The sequence below is a fragment of the Narcine bancroftii genome, unplaced genomic scaffold (genome assembly GCF_036971445.1).
Source record: "Narcine bancroftii isolate sNarBan1 unplaced genomic scaffold, sNarBan1.hap1 Scaffold_290, whole genome shotgun sequence".
Classification (NCBI taxonomy): Eukaryota; Metazoa; Chordata; class Chondrichthyes; order Torpediniformes; family Narcinidae; genus Narcine; species Narcine bancroftii.
Genome location: NW_027212026.1, coordinates 76,844 through 97,428, shown reverse-complemented (window position 1 = coordinate 97,428; position 20,585 = coordinate 76,844). Strand labels below are relative to the sequence as shown.

Genomic DNA, 20,585 nt, shown 5'->3' with positions numbered 1-20,585 from the left:
CATGAAAATAGAATCAAACTTTAACTTATCTCTATTGACTCACTTGACCCCCTTCTAATTCAAAGCGCACATGTGTGTAAGTTCAGCAAAATTATTTGGTTCACAGTCCAATCTAACTGGTTGCAGGCAATTCTTGTACTGTGCACAGAAGTTAACATTAATAAAGTTAACCAGGCTTTGGTGCTTAGCTGGCAAATGGTTACCACTCAGTAGGGTTCTTGTTGGTCTTTAGAGAGAGTTTTTCTTGTTTCAGGTCACCACAGTTCCTTTCTGTTTCTCCTATTCCAAGGGAAACACCGGACAGCCAGTCCTCTCCTTTCAAAGCTTGCCAGCTTGTCTCTCCTCTCTCTTTCACTCCTCCCTGAGAACAAAGCCTTTTTTTCTGTTCTCTGCCTGCAAAGATCACATGACCTTCCAAACAGTAAGTTCTATTCCAGACAAAGCTGCTACAGCTTGTTGTTACATTTGTTGCCTTTTCAAACAGTCCATTGAGTCTGAGCTCTCTTGCAAAAACTCCTGCAAACATTCTGTTTTAAAGTGTGTGTGTGTGACCTGCTCTAACAAACCTTTCCCAATTTATCTCCCAAACACGTTTATTCCTGCTGGTTTATTCCTGCAGCTGCTGACATTCTTCGATCACTGTTTCAGATGGTCTCCACCAAGCACAGAGACACTACCTGGACATCAGAGGCAGAGGTTGCATTTACGACTGCCAAAGAAGCATTAGCCAAAGCAGCAATGCTCACCCATCCCAACCCTGAGGCTACCTTGGGACTTAGCACTGATGTCTCGAGTATGGCCATGGGTGTGTTTCTTGAGCAGTACATCAATGGCCATTATTAACCCCTCGCTTTCTTCAACAAGCATTTAAGGCCAGTGGAAATTAAATATAATACATTTGATCGGGAACTGTTGGCATTGTACCTAGCCACACGTCACTTCTGATGTATTTTGGAAGGTTGCCATTTCACTGTATTTACAGATCATAAGCCACTCATTTTTGACTTCAGCAAAATAACGGATCCGTGGTCAGCAAGACAGCAGCGTCACTTATCGTACATTTCAAAATTCACAATGGGCGTATGCCATGTTTTAGGAAAAGACAATCCCATCACAGATATACTGTCCAGACCGACTGTATATCATATTCAGGGTGGAATCAATATTTCTGAATTGGCCAGTGCACAGGCCACAGACCCCTGATTGTCCTGTCCTTCCTTAGGACTATTTCCCTTGCTACTCACATCTCCCATACTAACAGGTAAGTAAAATTCCTCTTACCGGTGTGAGAGATGGGAAAATTGATCTAAAATTATGAACATGGAAGAAACTAAAATTCATCAGTTAATGGCTGTAACCAGTACAAACAGGATAAGCTTGGGGAATAGGATGCAGGAAAGCAGAGTCAGCATGATTAACATAAGAATCTTCTGTGTGACAAGAGCCACCATAAGACTAAGAAAAGGAATGGTAAGGTACAATAGAATGTAGGAAGTTGAGGTAGTCTGGATCAGATAAAGGTCTCCTAGCCCTGGATAGAAGTACCAAGTCCTACATATCTAATTAGCTATCCATACACAGATTTATACATATGAAATTAGCCAACCCTAGATAGAATGAGTCAACTCCGCATACCAAGAGATTGTAGCCCCGAGAATCAGGAAGGTGTGAATAAGGACAATGACATGATGGGACACCCACAGGATACCCCCTGGTCCTCCAAGTGTACTGAAACTGCACGTAGGCAGGAAGGATTGCCTATGCCAAACCCATCCAGGGGGCAGAAGAATGTAAGGGGGAGGGCACTCTGATACTGAAATTGACTGTATAAAAGTTGGGTGAGCCCCAGTATGTGTGTGTATTCCCAGGGTAAGGGGAAGCACCCAACTTTGCATTGTTGTAGTAATAAATGTTCTTTGTTCTCAATTTTTGTCTCGAGCAATTTCTTTAAAGGTACTTTAATTTCTATCAAATGGGGGCTCGTCCGGGATCACACTCCCTCCACTGACAGAGTGCCCCGACGACGAGAGTAGGTGCACCCTGGCTGATTCAGCTGGACTCACGGGCGACGGGTGGCTGGTCAGTGGAAGAAGCGAGTGATATCCGAGAAGAGGCATTGAGAACAAACGACGGAAGGAAGCGCGCTAGAGCATTGCTACTGGAACTCGGTAAGAGTAATTTTACTTGTTTATAAGTATGGGAATAATGAGCAGCAAGGAAGAGAGTCCTGGTTCAGGATGTGAACACCAGATAGCTACGTACAGCCCGCTTGGGTTGATGTTATCTGAGTGGGGCACGGGAAAGACCCGTGGGAAAGACAAACTGACAATGGTCAGGTATTGTTGTATTGAATGGGTTAAATACCCGGTTAAAGGGAGCTCCGTGTACTGGCCAAAGTTCGGATCCGAGGATGAATGGATGTGTCAAGCTTTGAACATCTGGCTCTATCAAAACCAGAGAGACAATGTTGAGAGCAGGGAATATGCAGCCTGCTGGCTCAAGGGACCCATTGAACAACTGGTTTTGAATGAGAAAGAATTCAGGGATAAGAGAGAGGAGGAACCTTTTGTCCCTGAATCACAGGGGTGGGATGTGTTATATTCCCTCCCTCCACATGTTCCTCCTATGCCGGCTCCTATCTTTCCTTCCCCTCCTATGACCTACCCTTCTGCACCTCCCCCTCCTCCCCCACCACTAGAGAAGAAAGAAGAGAACCGGAGTGGTATGGTGACTCGCTCACAAAGTGCTCGATTACCACCTCCGTTGACAGTAGAGGTAGAACATTGTAATTCAGAACAGCGTGAGATCCCTCAGGAAGAAGTGGCAGAACCCTGCGATTCACTTCTCAGGGAACAGGAACACAAATCTAAGAAACCAGAAATCAGCTGGATGCGACCCCTGCGGGAGGTTCCCGTGGGAGAAGGTCTTGGGTTCGTAAATGTGCCCCTGACCAGCACTGAAGTACGTAATTTTAAGAAAGAATTATTCTCCCTGATAGAAGATCCCCAGGGATGTGCCGAACAGTTAGACCAATTTTTGGGACCAAGTCTGTATACTTGGGAGGAATTAACATCCATCTTTAAGACTCTGTTTACCTTAGATGAGCGGGGAATGATCCGACAGGCAGGCATTAGAGTATGGGATAAGGAACACCAAGGGGGACACGAGGCGACCCCTGGAGAAGTCAAATTCCCCCTCACAAAACCTAATTGGGACAAAAATACCAGTGGTGGCCGCACACTGATGGAGGAATACAGGATTAATTTGATCAAAGGAATCAAGGAATCTGTCCCCAAAGGACAGAACTTCAAAAAAGCCTTTGAGGTTCCCCAAGGTCCCGAGGAGACCCCCTCTGCATTTCTCAATAGATTGCGCACGGCAATTCAACAATATGGGGGTCTCGACATAGAATCCCCAGCAGGGGAACAATTGGTTCTAACGGGTTTTGTTACCAACTCAGCCCCAGACATCAGAAGAAAGCTACAAAAGACAGAAAATTGGCACGAGCAAGGAATTACCCAGTTACTGCAGATTGCTCAGAGAGCATTTGTCCAGAGGGCAGAGGATAAACAAAAAGGGAAAGCTAAAATTCTATTACAAACAGTCAAAGGAATAGTAGCTGACCATCACGAAAAAGATAAAGATTACTGGCCAACTTCTGTACGAGGTGAGGGGAGCCACGGGTGGGGAGGTGGAGACCCCAGCAGGTGGATGAGTAGAGGAGGATTCTGGGGACGACGTATGCCCCCTAGAAATTTTGGGAAAGATTTGGAAACAGGACCCCTTATTTGTTTTCATTGTAAAAAGGAAGGGCACTTTAAAAAGGAATGCCCACTGCGAGCAATGGACACACGTTCCTATGCCCTGATGGAAGCTGATCACGAATAGGGGGGTCACGGTTCTCAATTAATACATACCGTGGGGCTGCAAGGAGAACCGTTAGTTAATTTATGCATAGGACCCCACAGGGATAAGATGACATTTTTGGTCGATTCTGGAGCCGCCCGATCTAGCGTTCTACACCAACCCCAGGGGGTGAAAATAGAAGGGACAGTTACAGTTTCTGGGGTAGGAGGACGAGACTTTCCAGTCCCGGTATTGCGAGAAGTCAGAATTCAAATGGGAGATAAGATCATAATTGAGGATCTTCTATTACTTCCCCAAGCCGGAGTATGCTTGCTAGGAAGGTATTTACAGGACCAATTGGCTATCGGTACTCGACCTCTACAATCAGGCATTGGAGTACAATTCTATGTTTTAAACGAGGAAGATCGCAAACTAATAAATCCAAGAGTATGGGCAGGAAAGGGAAATAGAGGAATCCTCGATATTCCTCCGCTACAAGTCACTTTAAAAGATACTCAACGAATTGTTAGACAGAAACAGTACCCGATTCCGATGGCTGGCCGGAAAGGTTTACAGCCCGTAATTGACCAGTTGATTCAGGACGGTATACTCGAACCCTGTATGTCTCCCTTTAATACCCCGATTTTACCTGTTCAAAAACCAGACGGCACCTACCGCCTAGTACAGGACTTGAGGGAGCTTAACAAATTCATTCTTGCCCGTCACCCAGTTGTACCCAACCCCTATACCATCATGAGTAAAAGTGACCCCCATAATCAATGGTTTAGTGTCATTGATCTCAAGGATGCATTTTGGACTTGTCCATTAGCCACAGAGAGCAGAGACATGTTCGCCTTTGAATGGGAGAACCCCTTTACTGGCCGTATAAACCAATACCGGTGGACTGTCCTTCCACAAGGCTTTACAGAATCGCCCAATTTATTTGGTCAAGTCCTAGAGCGGGTATTAGATGAAGCTCCTCGGAGAGAAAATTGCCAACTCATACAGTACGTGGATGACTTGCTAATTACAGCAAGAACTTATGAATTAGCTAAAGATTTTACGGTAGCACTTTTAAATTTTTTGGAGAAGAAAGGTCTGAGAGTCAGTGAGTCCAAACTACAATTTGTGCAATCCGAGGTCAAATACTTAGGACATCTAGTTAGTCAAGGAACCAGGAAAATTAGCCCTGAGAGAATAACTGGTATTATACAGATCCCCCCTCCCAAAAATTCAGGAACTCAGGAAATTCCTTGGGTTAGTGAGATTCTGTAGAATATGGATAGAAAATTATTCGAACCTGGTCAAATTCCTTTATGATAAGATTCCCAGTATAGGAACCGAAACCCTTGACTGGACGGATGAAGAGATTGAAAATTTTAACTTTGTTAAACAGTGCCTTACGCGTGCCCCAGTTTTAGCGCTATCCGACCTAAACAAACCTTTTGATTTATACACTAATACCAAAGCTGGGGCAGCCACCGGAGTGCTCACCCAAAGCAGGGCTGGCTATAGACAACCAGTGGCTTTCCTGTCAAAGCTTTTAGACCCCGTTTGTCGCGGCTGGCCAGAGTGTATACAAGCCATAGCAGCCACTGCAATTTTGGTTGAAGAAGGACGAAAGATTACTTTCGGCGCCCCTATGATAGTTCATACCCCTCATACAGTCCGCAATATTCTATTGCAGCGGGCTGGAAGGTGGCTCACGGATTCGAGAATCTTAAAATATGAAACGATACTAATGGACAGCAATGATTTGACCTTACTCACGACCAAAACTCTCAACCCAGCAGCCTTCCTCATCTCTCCAACTAATGACCAGCCCTCAAACAATTTAGAACATGTGTGCTCAGAGGTTATCGACTTACAAACAAAAATTAGGGAAGACCTAACCGATGTCCCTTTAACTGAAGGAGAAAGATTGTTTATTGACGGTTCTTCACGTTGTATTGCAGGAACCCGCTATAGTGGGTATAGTATAGTGGACGGTAAACAGGAACTGGTGATCGAAGCTGGTCGCCTCCCTGGTCATTGGTCAGCACAATCCTGTGAGCTATATGCCCTCTGTAGAGCACTCCACGAACTAGAGAACAAGGTAGGAACGATCTACACTGATTCTAAATATGCTTTTGGTGTAGTCCATACGTTCGGTAAGATATGGAAAGAAAGAGGGATGATAACTGGCAAAGGACAAAAGTTAGCCCATGAACAGTTAATTACCCAATCCCTAGAGGCTTTAACACTCCCGTCCGAAATTGCCATTGTACATGTGCGGGGACACCAGACTGGTAACAGTCCTGAAGCTAGAGGAAACAGGCAGGCTGATGCAGCTGCCAAACAAGCAGCATTAGCAGAAAAGATTCACATGTATCAGCTACTGCCCACGCCGATAGAGATTAAAAAGAACCCCATCTTTTCATGGGAAGAGGAGGTCTCAATGAGAGATAAGGGATTTTGCCAGACTGGCGACGGGTTGTGGTGGACAGTAGACGGACGGCAAGTCCTTAACAAAGCCATAGCCCGCCAAGTCATAGATCAGTTACATCAACAAACGCATTGGGGAACCCAGTCCCTTGTTGATACCTTTGGACGTTTCCTTCACTGCCCTGGCATATACAATATTACTAAACTTGCTACTAGATCTTGTCCCATTTGTCAAAGGGTTAATAAGAAATCGATGCGCCAAGTAATACCTGGCGGTCGCGACATTGCCGTTCGCCCGTTCCAGCGCATACAAATAGACTTTACTGAACTTCCTAAGATTGGTATTTACAAATTTCTCCTTGTCATGGTCGATCATTTTACAAGATGGGTTGAAGCTTTTCCTACCCCGAATGATCGTGCCAGCACTGTCATCAGAATACTCATTGAATGTGTCATTCCACGATACGGTATGATGCAGACCATTGATTCAGATAGAGGTACGCATTTCACCTCTCAGATTCTACAGGGTGTCTGCAAGAACCTAGGAATAGAATGGCAACTACATACCCCATGGCATCCCCAAAGTTCGGGTCGAGTCGAACGTATGAATCAAACATTGAAACTCCAACTCACTCGACTTAATGAAGAGACTGGTCTTTCCTGGATTAAATCGTTACCATAAGCCTTGATTAGAATTCGGACAGCATAAAGATCTTGCAGTCTCACCGTATGAGATGATGTTTGGGCTCCCATTTATGGGGTTCCACACTGATTCTCCCATTCCTGAGGCTAATGACCAATACATTTCCAAATTTTTACGAGGGCTTTCTACTTCCATCCAAGATTTGAAACAAAAGGGACTATTAGCCCAAACACCACCCTTAGACTTTCCTATACATTCTATTAAACCTGGTGATTGGGTTTATGTAAAAGCATGGCAAGAGGATCAACTAAAACCTGCCTGGGATGGTCCCTTCTGTGTACTTTTAATTACAGACACCTCAGTAAGAACAAGAGAGAAAGGCTGGACCCACATTCAAAGAATTAAACCAGCTTCTGAACCACAACATCACGACACACAGATTCAACCCTCAACCTGGCATGCAGTTCCTTATCCTTCAGACCTGAAACTTACACTGCGCCGTGACAGAGTGCCGTAATGTTACATTTATTGTCGTATTTTAACGGTTTATACATTTATTGTTGTATTTTTTATTGCCGTATTTTAATGGTTTTTACATTTATTGTTGTATTTTAACTGTTTATTCATTTATTGGAATATTGTTCGTTAAATGGATATGTCACTTCAGTACTCGCTATGTTTTAAGTCCTCCTGGAATAGGGGCAGCAGAGGTTACAATTGTGATACTTTACAGTGTAGACAGGGCATAGATTTAGGACAATTTTAATACGGACCAGGGGAACACAGTTGCGATAGTCAGTTAACAGCCTACATAGTGATTAATCAATTTACATTCCACACACAGGGAGAAACTCACAGGCAACCTGAAATTCACGAGAAACAACCCCCCCCCCCAGCTTGGTCTCTTTTCATCACCCTGTGAAGGGGAGCACCAGTTACCAACAACGTGAGCTGCTTGACACTTTAATATCAGACTCCAGACAGCCTTCGGAGATCGGTGGCCCTAGGGTTCGGGGCTGAAGAGGACATCAGATACTAGCCACAATTCAACGGAACCGCCTGACTACTGCTACTTGTTCGCTGCTGAAGGCAGCGTCTCTCACAGACTTCGTCAGGACAATGCTTACAAAAGTCGGGTGGTTAAAAGACACTGCTTCAATGTTTCAACGTGAATCTGCCCATGCCCATGTTGAGACGTGGCAACTTCGGACTGATGTGGGATGGACTAGACTCTTTACTGAGAACTGGAGCCTGATACTCGCAACCCTAATAAGCAGCTGGACTCGCTACTCTGACCTTCATGGTGCTCCCCTACCTAAAGACTTTACACAGGTATTACAATTCGGTTATTGACCAGCTGGGTAAAACAACACCTTACACTTGAAAGATCAGTATTACTGATCTAAAAGAAAAGTGAGGAAGGGGGGGTGGGGGGGGATCAGTCACACTGACACTAGTAACCAAAGATCAGTAACACTGATCATGGTGAAAGATCAGTATTACTGATCTAAAAGAAAAGTGAGGATTGTGAGAGATGGGAAAATTGATCTAAAATTATGAACATGGAAGAAACTAAAATTCATCAGTTAATGGCTGTAACCAGTACAAACAGGATAAGCTTGGGGAATAGGATGCAGGAAAGCAGAGTCAGCACGATTAACATAAGAATCTTCTGTGTGACAAGAGCCACCATAAGACTAAGAAAAGGAATGGTAAGGTACAATAGAATGTAGGAAGTTGAGGTAGTCTGGATCAGATAAAGGTCTCCTAGCCCTGGATAGAAGTACCAAGTCCTACATATCTAATTAGCTATCCATACACAGATTTATACATATGAAATTAGCCAACCCTAGATAGAATGAGTCAACTCCGCATACCCCGAGAATCAGGAAGGTGTGAATAAGGACAATGACATGATGGGACACCCACAGGATACCCCCTGGTCCTCCAAGTGTACTGAAACTGCACGTAGGCAGGAAGGATTACCTATGCCAAACCCATCCAGGGGGCAGAAGAATGTAAGGGGGAGGGCACTCTGATACTGAAATTGACTGTATAAAAGTTGGGTGAGCCCCAGTATGTGTGTGTATTCCCAGGGTAAGGGGAAGCACCCAACTTTGCATTGTTGTAGTAATAAATGTTCTTTGTTCTCAATTTTTGTCTCTTTTTAAAGAAATTTCTTTAAAGGTACTTTAATTTCTAACACCGGGATCCAGTAGCTATTCCTAACGCGCTTCCTTAACGACCTCCCATCATTTGTTCTCAATGCCTCTTCTTGGATATCACTCGCTTCATCCACTGACCAGTCACCCGCCGTCCGTGAGTCCAGCTGAATCAGCTAGGGTGCACCTACCCCCGTCGTCGGGCACTCTGTCAGTGGAGGGAGTGGGATCCCGGACGAGCCCCAATTTGTGAGAAACAGAAGTACCTTCACAGAATTTGCTCGAGACAAAAATTGAGAACAAAGAACATTTATTATACAACAATGCAAAGTTAGGTTGCTCCCCTTACCCTGGGAATACACACATACACTGCGGCTCACCCAACTTTTATACAGTTTATTTCAGTATAGAAGTACCCTCCCCCTTACATTCTTCTGCCTCCTGGATGAGTTTGGCATTAGGCAATCCTGTCTGCCTACGTGCTGTTTCTGTTGAACAGTGAACTTGGAGGACCAGGGGGTATCCTGTTGGTGTCCCATCATGTTATTGTCCTTATTGACAAACCTGCTTTGTTCTAATTCACACCTTCCCGACTCTCAGGGCTACAACCTTCTTGTATGCAGAACTTGCTAATAAGGCTAGAAGACCCTTATCTTATTCAAACTATCTTTAATTCCTACATTCTATTATCTATCCTTATCCTATTCATACTGGCTTTATTCATTACACATATATCCATACTAGTTTCCTCATCTCCATATTTTTATATCAGTTTTACTCATTTCTCACATTCTGGTCTCCAAATTATAGGAAGGATATAAATAAAGTAGAGAGGGTGCAAAGAAGGTTTACAAAAATGTTGCCTGGATTGCAGTATCTTGAATACAAGAAAGATTGAGTAGACTGTGACTTTATTAATTGGAGCGTAGAAGGTTGAAAGGGGATTTGATAGAGGTATTTAAAATTATAAAGGGAATAGATAGAGTAGATGTGAATAGGCCCTTTCCCCTGAGGGTAGGGGAGATTGGAACAAGGAGTCATAAGTCAAGGGTTAGGGGGCAACATTTTAGGAGTAATTTCAGAGGATGCTTCTTCACTGAGAGAGTGGTGGCTGAGCGGAATGATTTACCGGAAGAAGTGGTTGCGGCAGGGTCAATTCTGTCATTTAAGAGGAGGCTAGATGAGTACATGGATGATAGGGGGTTGGAGGGTTATAGGCATGGGAGTGGGTAGGTGGAACTAGTGGAGTTTCACATAAATCAGTGCGGACAAGAAAGGCCGATATGGCCTGTTTCCGTACTGTAAATTGTTATATGGTTATATGAATTAACTCTTTCCTTGACAAGGAGAAATCTGTACTCTCACAATGACCCTGCTCTTTCAAAAGCACTTCAGAAATACTGGGAAAGTCTTTATCAACTGGATCTTCTTCAGCTCTCATTATTTTTTTCATCATAGACCTCGTTACAGCACATGCAGGATATATCTCATAATCCTCTCTAACCTCTAACCTCATAGGCTGATTTGTTAATCTAAAAACTGACCCAACTTTATCCTCTGCCAAATCATTCCCTAATACAAACAAGACCCCCTGCATGGGTAACTTTGAAATCACTCCTTCTATAACAGGTGTTTTTACTAATTCTGAATTTAGCACAATGGTGTGAAGTGATATTGACTCTACCTCACCTCCAACACCTTTAATCAAATATCCGTGTCAGTCATTTGATCCAGAGTTAAAATACTTTCCAACAACAATGACTGAGCAGCCCTAGTATCTCTAAGAATTTTAACTGGAACCTGTGGTTCTCCCTCCTTTACTGAAACAAAACCCTCTGACACAAAAGGTTTGAAAATATTCATGACCTCCTTAGCAGGTTTGGAACATTTGCTCTCCTTAAATTCCATTGTTTGAATACATGCTTCTGGTAAAACCTCCTTTTCTCATTTCTTTTTCAACATTAGACGATTTGCAATCATTTGACCAGGTTTCTTACACAAATGGCATACAAATGCAAAGGTTCTGTCCTTTCCCACCTTACCTTCATCTTTTCTCTTAACATTTTTCCAGACTTAATTTCAGTCTTACTATCCTGCTCCACATTTACCTCATGAAAAAGTTTATTAATCTGTTCCACATTAACTCTCTGAAAATGACTACTATTCTGGAATGTATTTTTGTGAATTAGAGCAAATTCGTCCGCTTATCTAGCTGCCTGTTGCCATGTCCCCACGTCTCTCTCATCCAGGTATAATTTAATCTCCTTTAGGAAACACCTTTTAATTTCCTCTATTAATATCAATTCTCTCAATCTGTTAGTCATTGTTTATTCCTTTTTTAGGCTCACCACCGGTCAAAACATACAGAGCAAAATCCGTACAAGATTGATTCCATGCGTGCTCTGTGATTAGTAATGGATTACAAGGTGGGATGTGAGTGGAAAGTAAATGTTTGAATACCACTGTTTGAATCGTACCTCATCGACTTATGTGCATGGTTTCATAACTCCAAGTGGAATGGGCCAATGACAATTTTTCTCAAGCAAAATATTTCAGTAATTGGGTCTAGAACTGTGGTTTGCAACCTTTTTTTCCCCCACTCACATATCACCTTAAGTAATCTCTTACAAATTACAGATCACCTATGGTATAGGAATTTCTTAAGGTGGGATGTGAGTGGAAAGTAAACATTTGAAAACCATTGATTTAAAAGCTTAAATTTGGATATTTTAAAATAAGCTATTTAAGCCTATACAGTGGTGCGACCGGGTGGATGGACCGGGTGGATGGACCCCACAGGGAAGCACTGAGACTTTGCAAATAACTAACTAACGGGATATGCAAGAGATTGCGTCAGAGCCGGCAGGAAGCTGGGGACGGTGTTGGGATTTTGTTGTCAATGTCAGGATGACTATGGCTTTAAGGTGAAAATTTTACATTTCAGATTGTCCTGTACAGCATATATGATATTTCCACAAACTGCACATTATACTTAAAAGGGCCGTGTGTGGATTGTGAGCCACAGTTTGGCCTCCCCTGCTCTAACTGGAGATGGCAGGACCTCTCATGGAGGTCGACAAATCATGGGAGGAAAAGACCGGAATGACCTCAGGACGTGTGTACAGAGTGAAGGGAGGGAAGTTTAGGGGAGACATCAGGGGTACATTTTTTTAAACATAATGTTGCCAAGGATAGTGGTGTAGGCTGGAACAATAGGGGCAGTTAAGGAACTTTTAGCAACCACATGGATGGAATAAATAGAGGGTTATGAGGTCAGAAAGGTTTCATTTCTTTGCGTGAATATTTATAGGTCAGAACAACATTGTGGGCTGAAGGGCCTTTAATGTGGTGTAATTTGCCCAAAGTAGGGGAATCAGTAGCCAGGGGACATAGGATTAAGATGGATGGGAGGAAGAGAGATGTAACAGAGGGTGGTGGGTGTATGGAACGGGTGCTGGAGGAGGGGGTTGAGGCAAGCACTATTGCAATGATTCAAAAAAGGATTGGTTGGATTGATGGATCGCACAGGTTTAGAGGGGACTGGGCCCTGTGCAGGCAGGTGAGACTGGTGCAGGTGAGACTGGTGCAAGAGGATTTTGAACAGTGTGAGCAAGTTGGGCCAAAGGGTCTGTTTTATTGCTGTAGGACTCTAATCAGAGGATGTGGTCTGAGAATAGACGGAGTACCTCATCAGAATCAGCATCACAATTTATTGTCATGAAGTCATGAAATTCATTGTTTTGTGGCAGAATCACAGAGCAAACATTCATATAAATCACCTGACAACAATAAATAAAAATAGTGCATGAAAAGTCAAAGTGAGGCAGTGTCTTTGGTTCATTGATTGAATGTGATGGCCATGGGGAAGAATCTGTTCTTGTGCTGCTGAGTTCTTGTCTTCAGACTCCTGTACCTTTTTCCCAATGGTAGCAGAGTGAAGAGGGTGTGGCCTGGGTGGTGGGAGTCCTTGAGGTTAGAGGCTGATTTCTTAAGACACCATCATTTGTAGATGTCCTTGATGGAATGAAGTCTGGTGCCCGTGATGTCATAGGCCAAGTTAACAACCCTCTGGAGTTCTCTCTTTTCCTGAGTGTTGGCACCTCCATACCAGTGATGCAACCAGCCAGAATGCCACCACGATACATCTGTAGAAATTTTCGAGAGTATTTGGTAATGTACCAAATCTCCTCAAATTTCTCACTAAGTGTAGCTGCTGGCAAGCCTTCTTCATAATTGCATCAACAGGGAGGCTCCAGGACAGATCCTCGGAGTGACACGGTGGTGGTGATCCTCACTGTTGGAAACCATGAAGGTTTTGTCTTTCTGAAGATAATTTTACAACCTTATGACATCCAATACACTTTGCAGCTCATAAAATCCTTCTGAAGGTTGTCACTACAGGAAGGGCGGCAGTGAATCTGTTCATGGAAACAGATAAACCTAAAGAAAATTGAATGAATGGAAGATTTGTGGCAGCAAATGTTTTAAAACTATAAAAATATAGTTAAATCCACATTGAACTGTTGTTAATGAATTGAAAATGTAAATACAATATTCAGTGAATTTAAACAAAGAAACAAAAACCTTGGCTCAACATTCATTTTTGCGGAAGTTTGGTGACCTCATTTCATACCATGCTAGAGTGGTGTAAAGTTGAGGACCCATGTATGAGATGTATTAAGACCCTTGGCTCAGTACCTTAGAGTAAAAACACTCAGAAATGCTGGAGGAACTCAGCCGGTCTCGCAGCATCCATAGGAGGTAAAAATGTATCACCGATGTCTTGTATGACAGAGTATATAGATGTGTTTTGAGGAGATAAACAGGGAGTAGAGTAGATCACAATCAAACACATCTTATTTGAAATACTGGAGCTCTACTCCATGATAGACATATCAGCTCCACAGCTTTTGCAAGAGCTTTGAAGAGTGCTCAAGTGACTTCTCTAATGGATTGTTGTTTACAAAAGGCAACAGATGAAGGATCTTGTTGGAGCTGTAGATTGTCTGGAAGAGAACTTGTTGTTCTAAGAGGGTGATGTGGTTTTGCAAGCAGAGAGAGTCAAACAGGCTTTCTCTCAGAGAGAGAGAGAGAAAGAGAGATGGATATCACTTCTACAGTGTTACAGCAAGCAGAAGTAGCTGGGACTGGAACAGGACAAGGTGGCAAGCTTATGGAAAGCCCCATTTTGGAAGATGGCCTGGTCAAAGCCCTTGTGGTTCATGCAAGAGGAGAGGACTGGCTGTCTAATGTTTCACTTGGAATAAGTGAAACAGAAAGGAACTCTGTGATGATCTGAAAGAAAGAGGTTATCATCTGGAGAACCCTGAAGGGGTAGGTTTTGTCAGCAAGACACTGGAGTGGCTGATTAAAAAGAAATCCATTGTGGATGTCATCGTACAACAAGTCTCTCTCTGAAAACTGACAAGAACCTTCCTGAGCGGTAACCATTTACCTTTCAGGCACCAAAGCCTGGTGAACTTGATAAATGTTAAATTCTATGCACAGTATAAGAATTGCCTGCAACCAGTGAACTTGAATGAGTGAGAAGTGAGATTAGACAGTGAATCAAAGAATTTTTCTGAACTTACACGTGCATTACATACATGTGTGCTTAGAATTAGAAGGGAGTTAAGTTAGGTAAACTAAGATAATAGTGATAAGTTAAAGTGTGATTCTATTTTCATGTTTCAAGATAATTAAAGGCAACTTTTGTTTAAGTAACCATTTGTCTTGGTGAATATCTATTGCTGCTGGGTTTTGGGGTCCTCTGGGCTCGTAACACTTGGGTCTGAGCTCTTCCTCAAGGTAGAAGCAAATATCAGGCAAGCATCTTAATTAGAGACTGGATATAATGCGGAAGAATGGGAGGGGGTGGAATTCAGACCAAGACATAAAAGGTGTTAATTGGGAATGATAAGAGAATTGATTTTGACTCTGTGAAAAGAGACAAGGGAAAAAGGGAGAGAGAGCAAGAAGATAAGAAACAGGGTGGGAGGAGGGAGAAGATGAGGATTTTAACGGACACCAGAGAAGTTGATGCTAATGCCATCCGGTTTGACAGTGTCCAGAAAGAAGATGAGGTGTTGTTCCTCCAATTTGCGGGTAGACCAAGGACAGGCATATCAAGAAGGGAATGGGTCGAGGATTTGAAATGTGTGTCACTGGAAGATCCACGCTATTGCGGTGGACAGAGCCGAAGTGCTGAACAAAGCAATCTCCCAGTCTGTGTCGAGCATTTTGATGTGTCTTTACTGTGATCTCAGCATCTGCTGAGATTTCATTCCTCCCAGTAATTTACAGGCTCCATGGCTAGTCCCTGGTCAGCTATAGTGATCCTGGGACCCAACCTATTTGGAGTGATTCCTTTTAATCTTTAATTTAGACATACAGTGTGATAACAGGCCACAAGACCCAATTTACATCCATCGGCCCACACCCCCAGTATGGTTTGAACCTTGGGAGGAAATCAGAGCCCCTGGGCGATAAACCACGGGGAGAATGTACAAACTACTTACAGAACTGCAGTCCTCATCGCAGGTGCTGTGAAGGTGTTGTGCTAACCGTTACATCAACCATGCTAACTGTGTCCCCCTCTACACTAACCGCACCCCCTCTATGCCAACCATGCTGCCATGTGGTTTACTAATGGTTCCTGCAGTCATCAGCTCCCCAGCTATTGAGGGTAATTGTTTCAGGACTGGTCTTGAGTCCTTTATGTGAGTGTCAGGAACCAGCTTTGGTGAGTCTATTTAAAAAGCAGGGACTCAGGTCATGGTAATTTCAGGTCCGTCGTGGGAGAGGAGGAGCTTCAGACTTAGGAGAGCTGTGAGTGTTGGGAACCAGCTTTTGGTGAGTGTGTTTATAAAGGGAGCATAGCAGGGAACTGTCACTGTTAGAGGAGGACTGAGAGACTTAGGTGAGCTGTGAGTGTCAGGAACCAGCTGGAGGTGAGCGCCGTATAAAAAAGAGAGCAGATGAGCACAGTATAAAAAAAAGAGTGCAGAGGGCAAGATAAGGGTTAAACAGAATGGTGATTGGTGGGAGGAGTAAGAAAGGGGCAGTGACAAATAAAAAGAGGGGAAGCTCAAGCAAGGCGGCAAGTGTAGAGCGGTTCAGGGTTGAGAGGCACAAAGCTTTGGTGAGCAGAGGCTGAGGATGAGCTTGTTTCCAGTGAGGTTAGGCCAGGTAAGACCTGGGGCAGCAGCTGGGGCAGTGGAATACTCCAAATGCAGCAGGTGGGAAATCTGGGACAGCACAATTGTCCCTGGGTTGGTGTAGCAGTTAGCGCAGCACCTTTAAAGCACCAGTGATCAGGACCAGTCCATTGTTCCAATCCCAAGCTGTCTGCAAGAAAGTTGTACGTTCTCCTGTCTCTGCGTGGTTTTTTCTGGGGTCTCCATTTTCCTCCCACCATTCAAAAATGTGCCAGAGTTGTAGATTAATGGGGTGTAAATTGGGCGACATGGACTTGGACCAAAATGGCTTGTGTCCGGCTGTATGTCTAAATTATGAGAAATTATGATTATAAGGTGCATCCAGCTGCAGCTTTTGGAGACTGGGTTAGGGAACTGAAGCTGGATCATTCGGGAGGTAGAGGCACTGAGAGGAGCTTCAGGGAGACAGTCATTGTCACTGTCAGGAGTGGGAAGAAGATAGTCAATGCAGGGTACATCTGTGGCCATCCCCATCAACAACAGGATACTGTTAGTGGAGGCCTTGAAGGGACAAGTCAAGGTGGTTATGTCTCCAGTGCAGAGGTTGACCCCCGGCTCAGAAAGGAAGGTGGGGGAGGAGAGTGATAGTGATTGGAGACTCATTAGTTAGACGAGTGGATAGGAGGTTTGCTGGATGAGTTTGAGGCTTCAGAATGGTATGTTGCCTCCCTGGTGTCAGGATCAGGGACTTCTCTGATCAAGTACACAGCATTCTGGAGGGGGAGGGCAAGCAGCCAGATGTCGTGGTCCACGTGGGGAACAATGACAGAGATAGAAGTGGGGATGAGGTCCTGAAGGCAGAATATAGGGAGTTAGGGAAGAAGTTAAAAAGCAGGACTTCAAGGGTGGTAATCTTGGGATTGCTGCCTGTGCCACGCACTAGAGGTGGTAGGAACGCAAAGTTGTGGCAGATGAATGTGTGGATAAAGAGTTGGTGCAGGGGTTCAGATTTATGACCTCTTCTGGGGAAGGTCTGACTTGTACAAAAATGACAGGCTGCATCTGAACTGGAGGGGGACTGGATATCTTGGTAGGCAGGATTGCCAGATTTGTTGGGGAGGGTTTAAACTAGTGAGAATTACTGAGTGCAGAGATTAAGGTAGAAGGACAACTAGATTTGAAGGGTGAGTGGAATCTGAGTGTTAAAATTAATGATGGAGAGGGAGTAGTAAAAGTAGATGGTAATTAAAGGAGTGAAGTGGGGATATTCTGTCAAGTTTATATATTTCAGGGAAGCCATGTGATGGAGCAGTGGCTGGTCGAGTGGAACCAGCCCTCTCCAGAGAAAAGAAAAAAAAGTGTGAAAAAACAGAGCTTAATAAAGATAAATACAGGAAGAGAAAGATAAAATTACAGAAGATGGCATCCAAAAGAGAAAAAGTAAGAATAACAGAGAAAAGGGAAGAAGGAAAATCACTGGAGAAGAAAGAAAAAGGCCTTACCTGCACATTGGAGCAGAGAGCCACCGTGGAGAGGAGCAGCTGATCTCTGGTGTTGGTGATTCCCCAGAGGAGCGGTGTCCTCCCGACCGGCGGACTTCAAAAATGGCTCTCAGAGCCAAGAAGAGGTGCGTAGTGCGCAAGTAAAAGAAAAGGTTAACGCCGGTGGGAGGGGGACTCAGCTGGGGAGCGGCCACCTGAGAGACGCCCAGTATCAGGGTGTTCGGCTGGGGGAAGTAAGCAAGAAAGAAGAAAAGAAGAGTGGTGAGAAAGAGAATGAAGGGCTAGAAGAGGGTGAGCAGCAATGGGGCGACTGGCAGGGCAACGACCTGGAGCAGGAGGGCCAGCAGTGGGGCGGCCTGCAGCAGGGGGCACAGCGGCGGGTCGACCTGCAGTGGGAGGCCCAACAACGGGTTGACCTGCAGCAGAAGGCCCAACAACAGGAGATGCAGTGGCTAGAGGCCCAGCAAGGATACAGAAGCAGCTCACCAGAAAAGGATAAAGATACACAGATACAGAGAAGAGAAGAAGATGACACGGACATAGATACAGATACAGAAGAAGAGGAGGAAGAAGACCAAGAATTTCAAAGGAAAGAAGAAGGTAAAATGGAAGGACAAAGTCTAGATAAAGCCTTATTCGAAGAACAAATGAGGTCACTAAAAGAATGGCTATCATTAGAATTTAGTTCAATCAAAAGAAAAATGAAAAGAGCTGAAGACAGAATGCAAAGCTTACAGCTGGTCATGACTGAAATAGGGAAAAGAGTAGAAAATGTGGAGGAACGAGAGCTGCTGTAGAAATGGAGATAAATGATTTAAGAGGGAAGTTGGAAGAGAGTGGAAAAAAAAAATTAAAGAGACACCAGATTTATTGTCACAAAAAATTGACTTATTGGAAAACTACAGTAGGTGAAACAACATAAAAATAGTGGGCCTGAAAGAAGGCAAAGAAGGGTCCGATATGAAAGAATTTATAAAAGGATGGATCCCAAAGGTGTTGGGAATGATAGATTCACATGAAGAAATAGAAATCGAAAGGGTGCATAGAGCGCTAGTACCGAAACTGCCACCACATCAAAAACCAAGATCCATATTGGTAAAATTTCTAAGATATACGACAAGAGAAAACATACTGGAGCAGGCAAGAAAGAAGGTTAGAGAAGACAATAAGCTGTTGGTCACCAAATTATAGGAAAGATATAAACAAAATAGAGAGAGTGCAGGGAAGGTTCACGAGAATGTTGACAGAATTTCAAGGTTTGAGTTACAGGGAAAGGTTGTGCAGACTGTGGCTTTTTTCTCTGGAGCGTAGAAGATTGAGAGGGGAATTGATAGAGATGTTTAAGATTTTAAAAGGGACAGACAGAGTAAACGTGGATAGGCTTTTCAATTAAGAGTGGGGGAGATTCAAACTAGAGGGCATGGTTTAAGATTGAAGGCGGAAAATTATAAGAGGAACATGAGGGGAAATTTCTTTACGCAAAGGGTAGTAGGGATGTGGAATGAGCTTCCGACAGACATGGTCAAGGCGGGATCATTGGTTACATTTTAGGAAAGACTGGATAGTTACATGGATAGGAGAGGACTGGAGGGGTATGGACCGGGTGCTGGTCAGTGGGACTAGGAGGGTGGGGATTTGTTACGGCATGGACGAGTAGGGCCAAACTGGCCTGTTCTGTGCTGTAAGTTGTTATATGGTTATATGGAATACAAGGGACAAAAAATATTTTTTTTACCCGGACATAAGCTTCAAACTTTTAAAGAATAAGAAGGAATTCAACATGGCGAAAACAATCTTATGGAAGAACGAGTATAACTTTATATTAAGACATCCAGCAGTACTCAAAGTATTTATTCCTGGTGAATGGAATAGACTGTTCTAGAACCCAAAGAAAGCCCAAGAATTTGCTGAATATTTGCAGGACTGGAGAAGAGAGGAGGAGGAGTGACAAGAAGGATGACAAGAAAATATACAAAAACATGTAAAAATATAAAGTAAAGATAATGTATATATAAAGATTTAAAGATAGATAAGGGAAGGGGAAGAAGGAAAAAAAAGAGAGAGCTTTGTTATAAGTATAGGAAAATAGTGTTCTCTGGAGGGGCTTGGGGAGGGAGAATAATGGTCTCTGCAAAATCAGTTGACGCTTGCGAGTAAGTTCGCAAACTGAATGGAAAGGGGAGTTGTGGTTGTCGTCAAGGGACAAGGGGCAATCCAAGGAGGGGAGGTTCATTTGGGGTTAAAGGGTTATTGGTTGTGGGGATTGTTGTGCGTTGTCATATATTGAGATTAAAAAGGAAAACTTAAAAAACAGTAATAGAAAAAACGGGATGGAGGTGGTGAAGAGGCAGAAAAGAAGTGAAAATAAAGATATAAGATGGCCACGTTGGACTATATGACTATAAACATTAACGGAATATATAACCAAGTTTAAGTGTATCCCATTGAAGAAAAAAAATCACATATAATTTAAAAGACAAAATTACAATGTTTGAAAAAACCTGGGAACCAAATATGGAACATAACAGAAAGAGAAGGCCTCAGACCACCACCACCTAAAATGATAAGAAGATAAACACGATCAGATTTAATGCGAATAAGTAGATTATATGTTTTTTTTTGTTTGTATTCCTTTTGTATAAAGATATTGTTTTATTGTATTTTATATGTTCAATATTTACTGTTTTTGGAGGGGGTTGGAAGGGGGAAGGGAGGGATGAGGAAAAAAAGAGAATGTCACTGTGAATATTTAAAGAGATGCATCTGTAAATATATTGGTTGATATGGTTCATAGTGCGATAAATAATTACAAAAAAAAAGTGTATATATTTCAATGCGAGGAACATGGTGA

General features: G+C 43.4%; 1 protein-coding gene across 1 annotated transcript; it reads left to right on the top strand.

The window, feature by feature from the left end:
* The first annotated feature begins 2,196 nt into the window (after positions 1–2,196).
* On the top strand, positions 2,197–14,799 carry LOC138750884 (uncharacterized). Its single transcript, XM_069912996.1, has 2 exons — positions 2,197–8,245; positions 11,418–14,799. The coding sequence occupies exon 1, from the start codon at positions 2,197–2,199 to the stop codon at positions 3,886–3,888; it is 1,692 nt and encodes a 563-aa protein (XP_069769097.1). The 3' UTR covers positions 3,889–8,245; positions 11,418–14,799.
* The last annotated feature ends 5,786 nt before the right edge of the window (positions 14,800–20,585 follow it).

What these genes read in the sequence shown, in the direction of transcription:
- LOC138750884 (XM_069912996.1), top strand. Translation starts at nt 2,197, where the DNA reads ATGGGAATAATGAGCAGCAAGGAAGAGAGTCCTGGTTCAGGATGTGAA.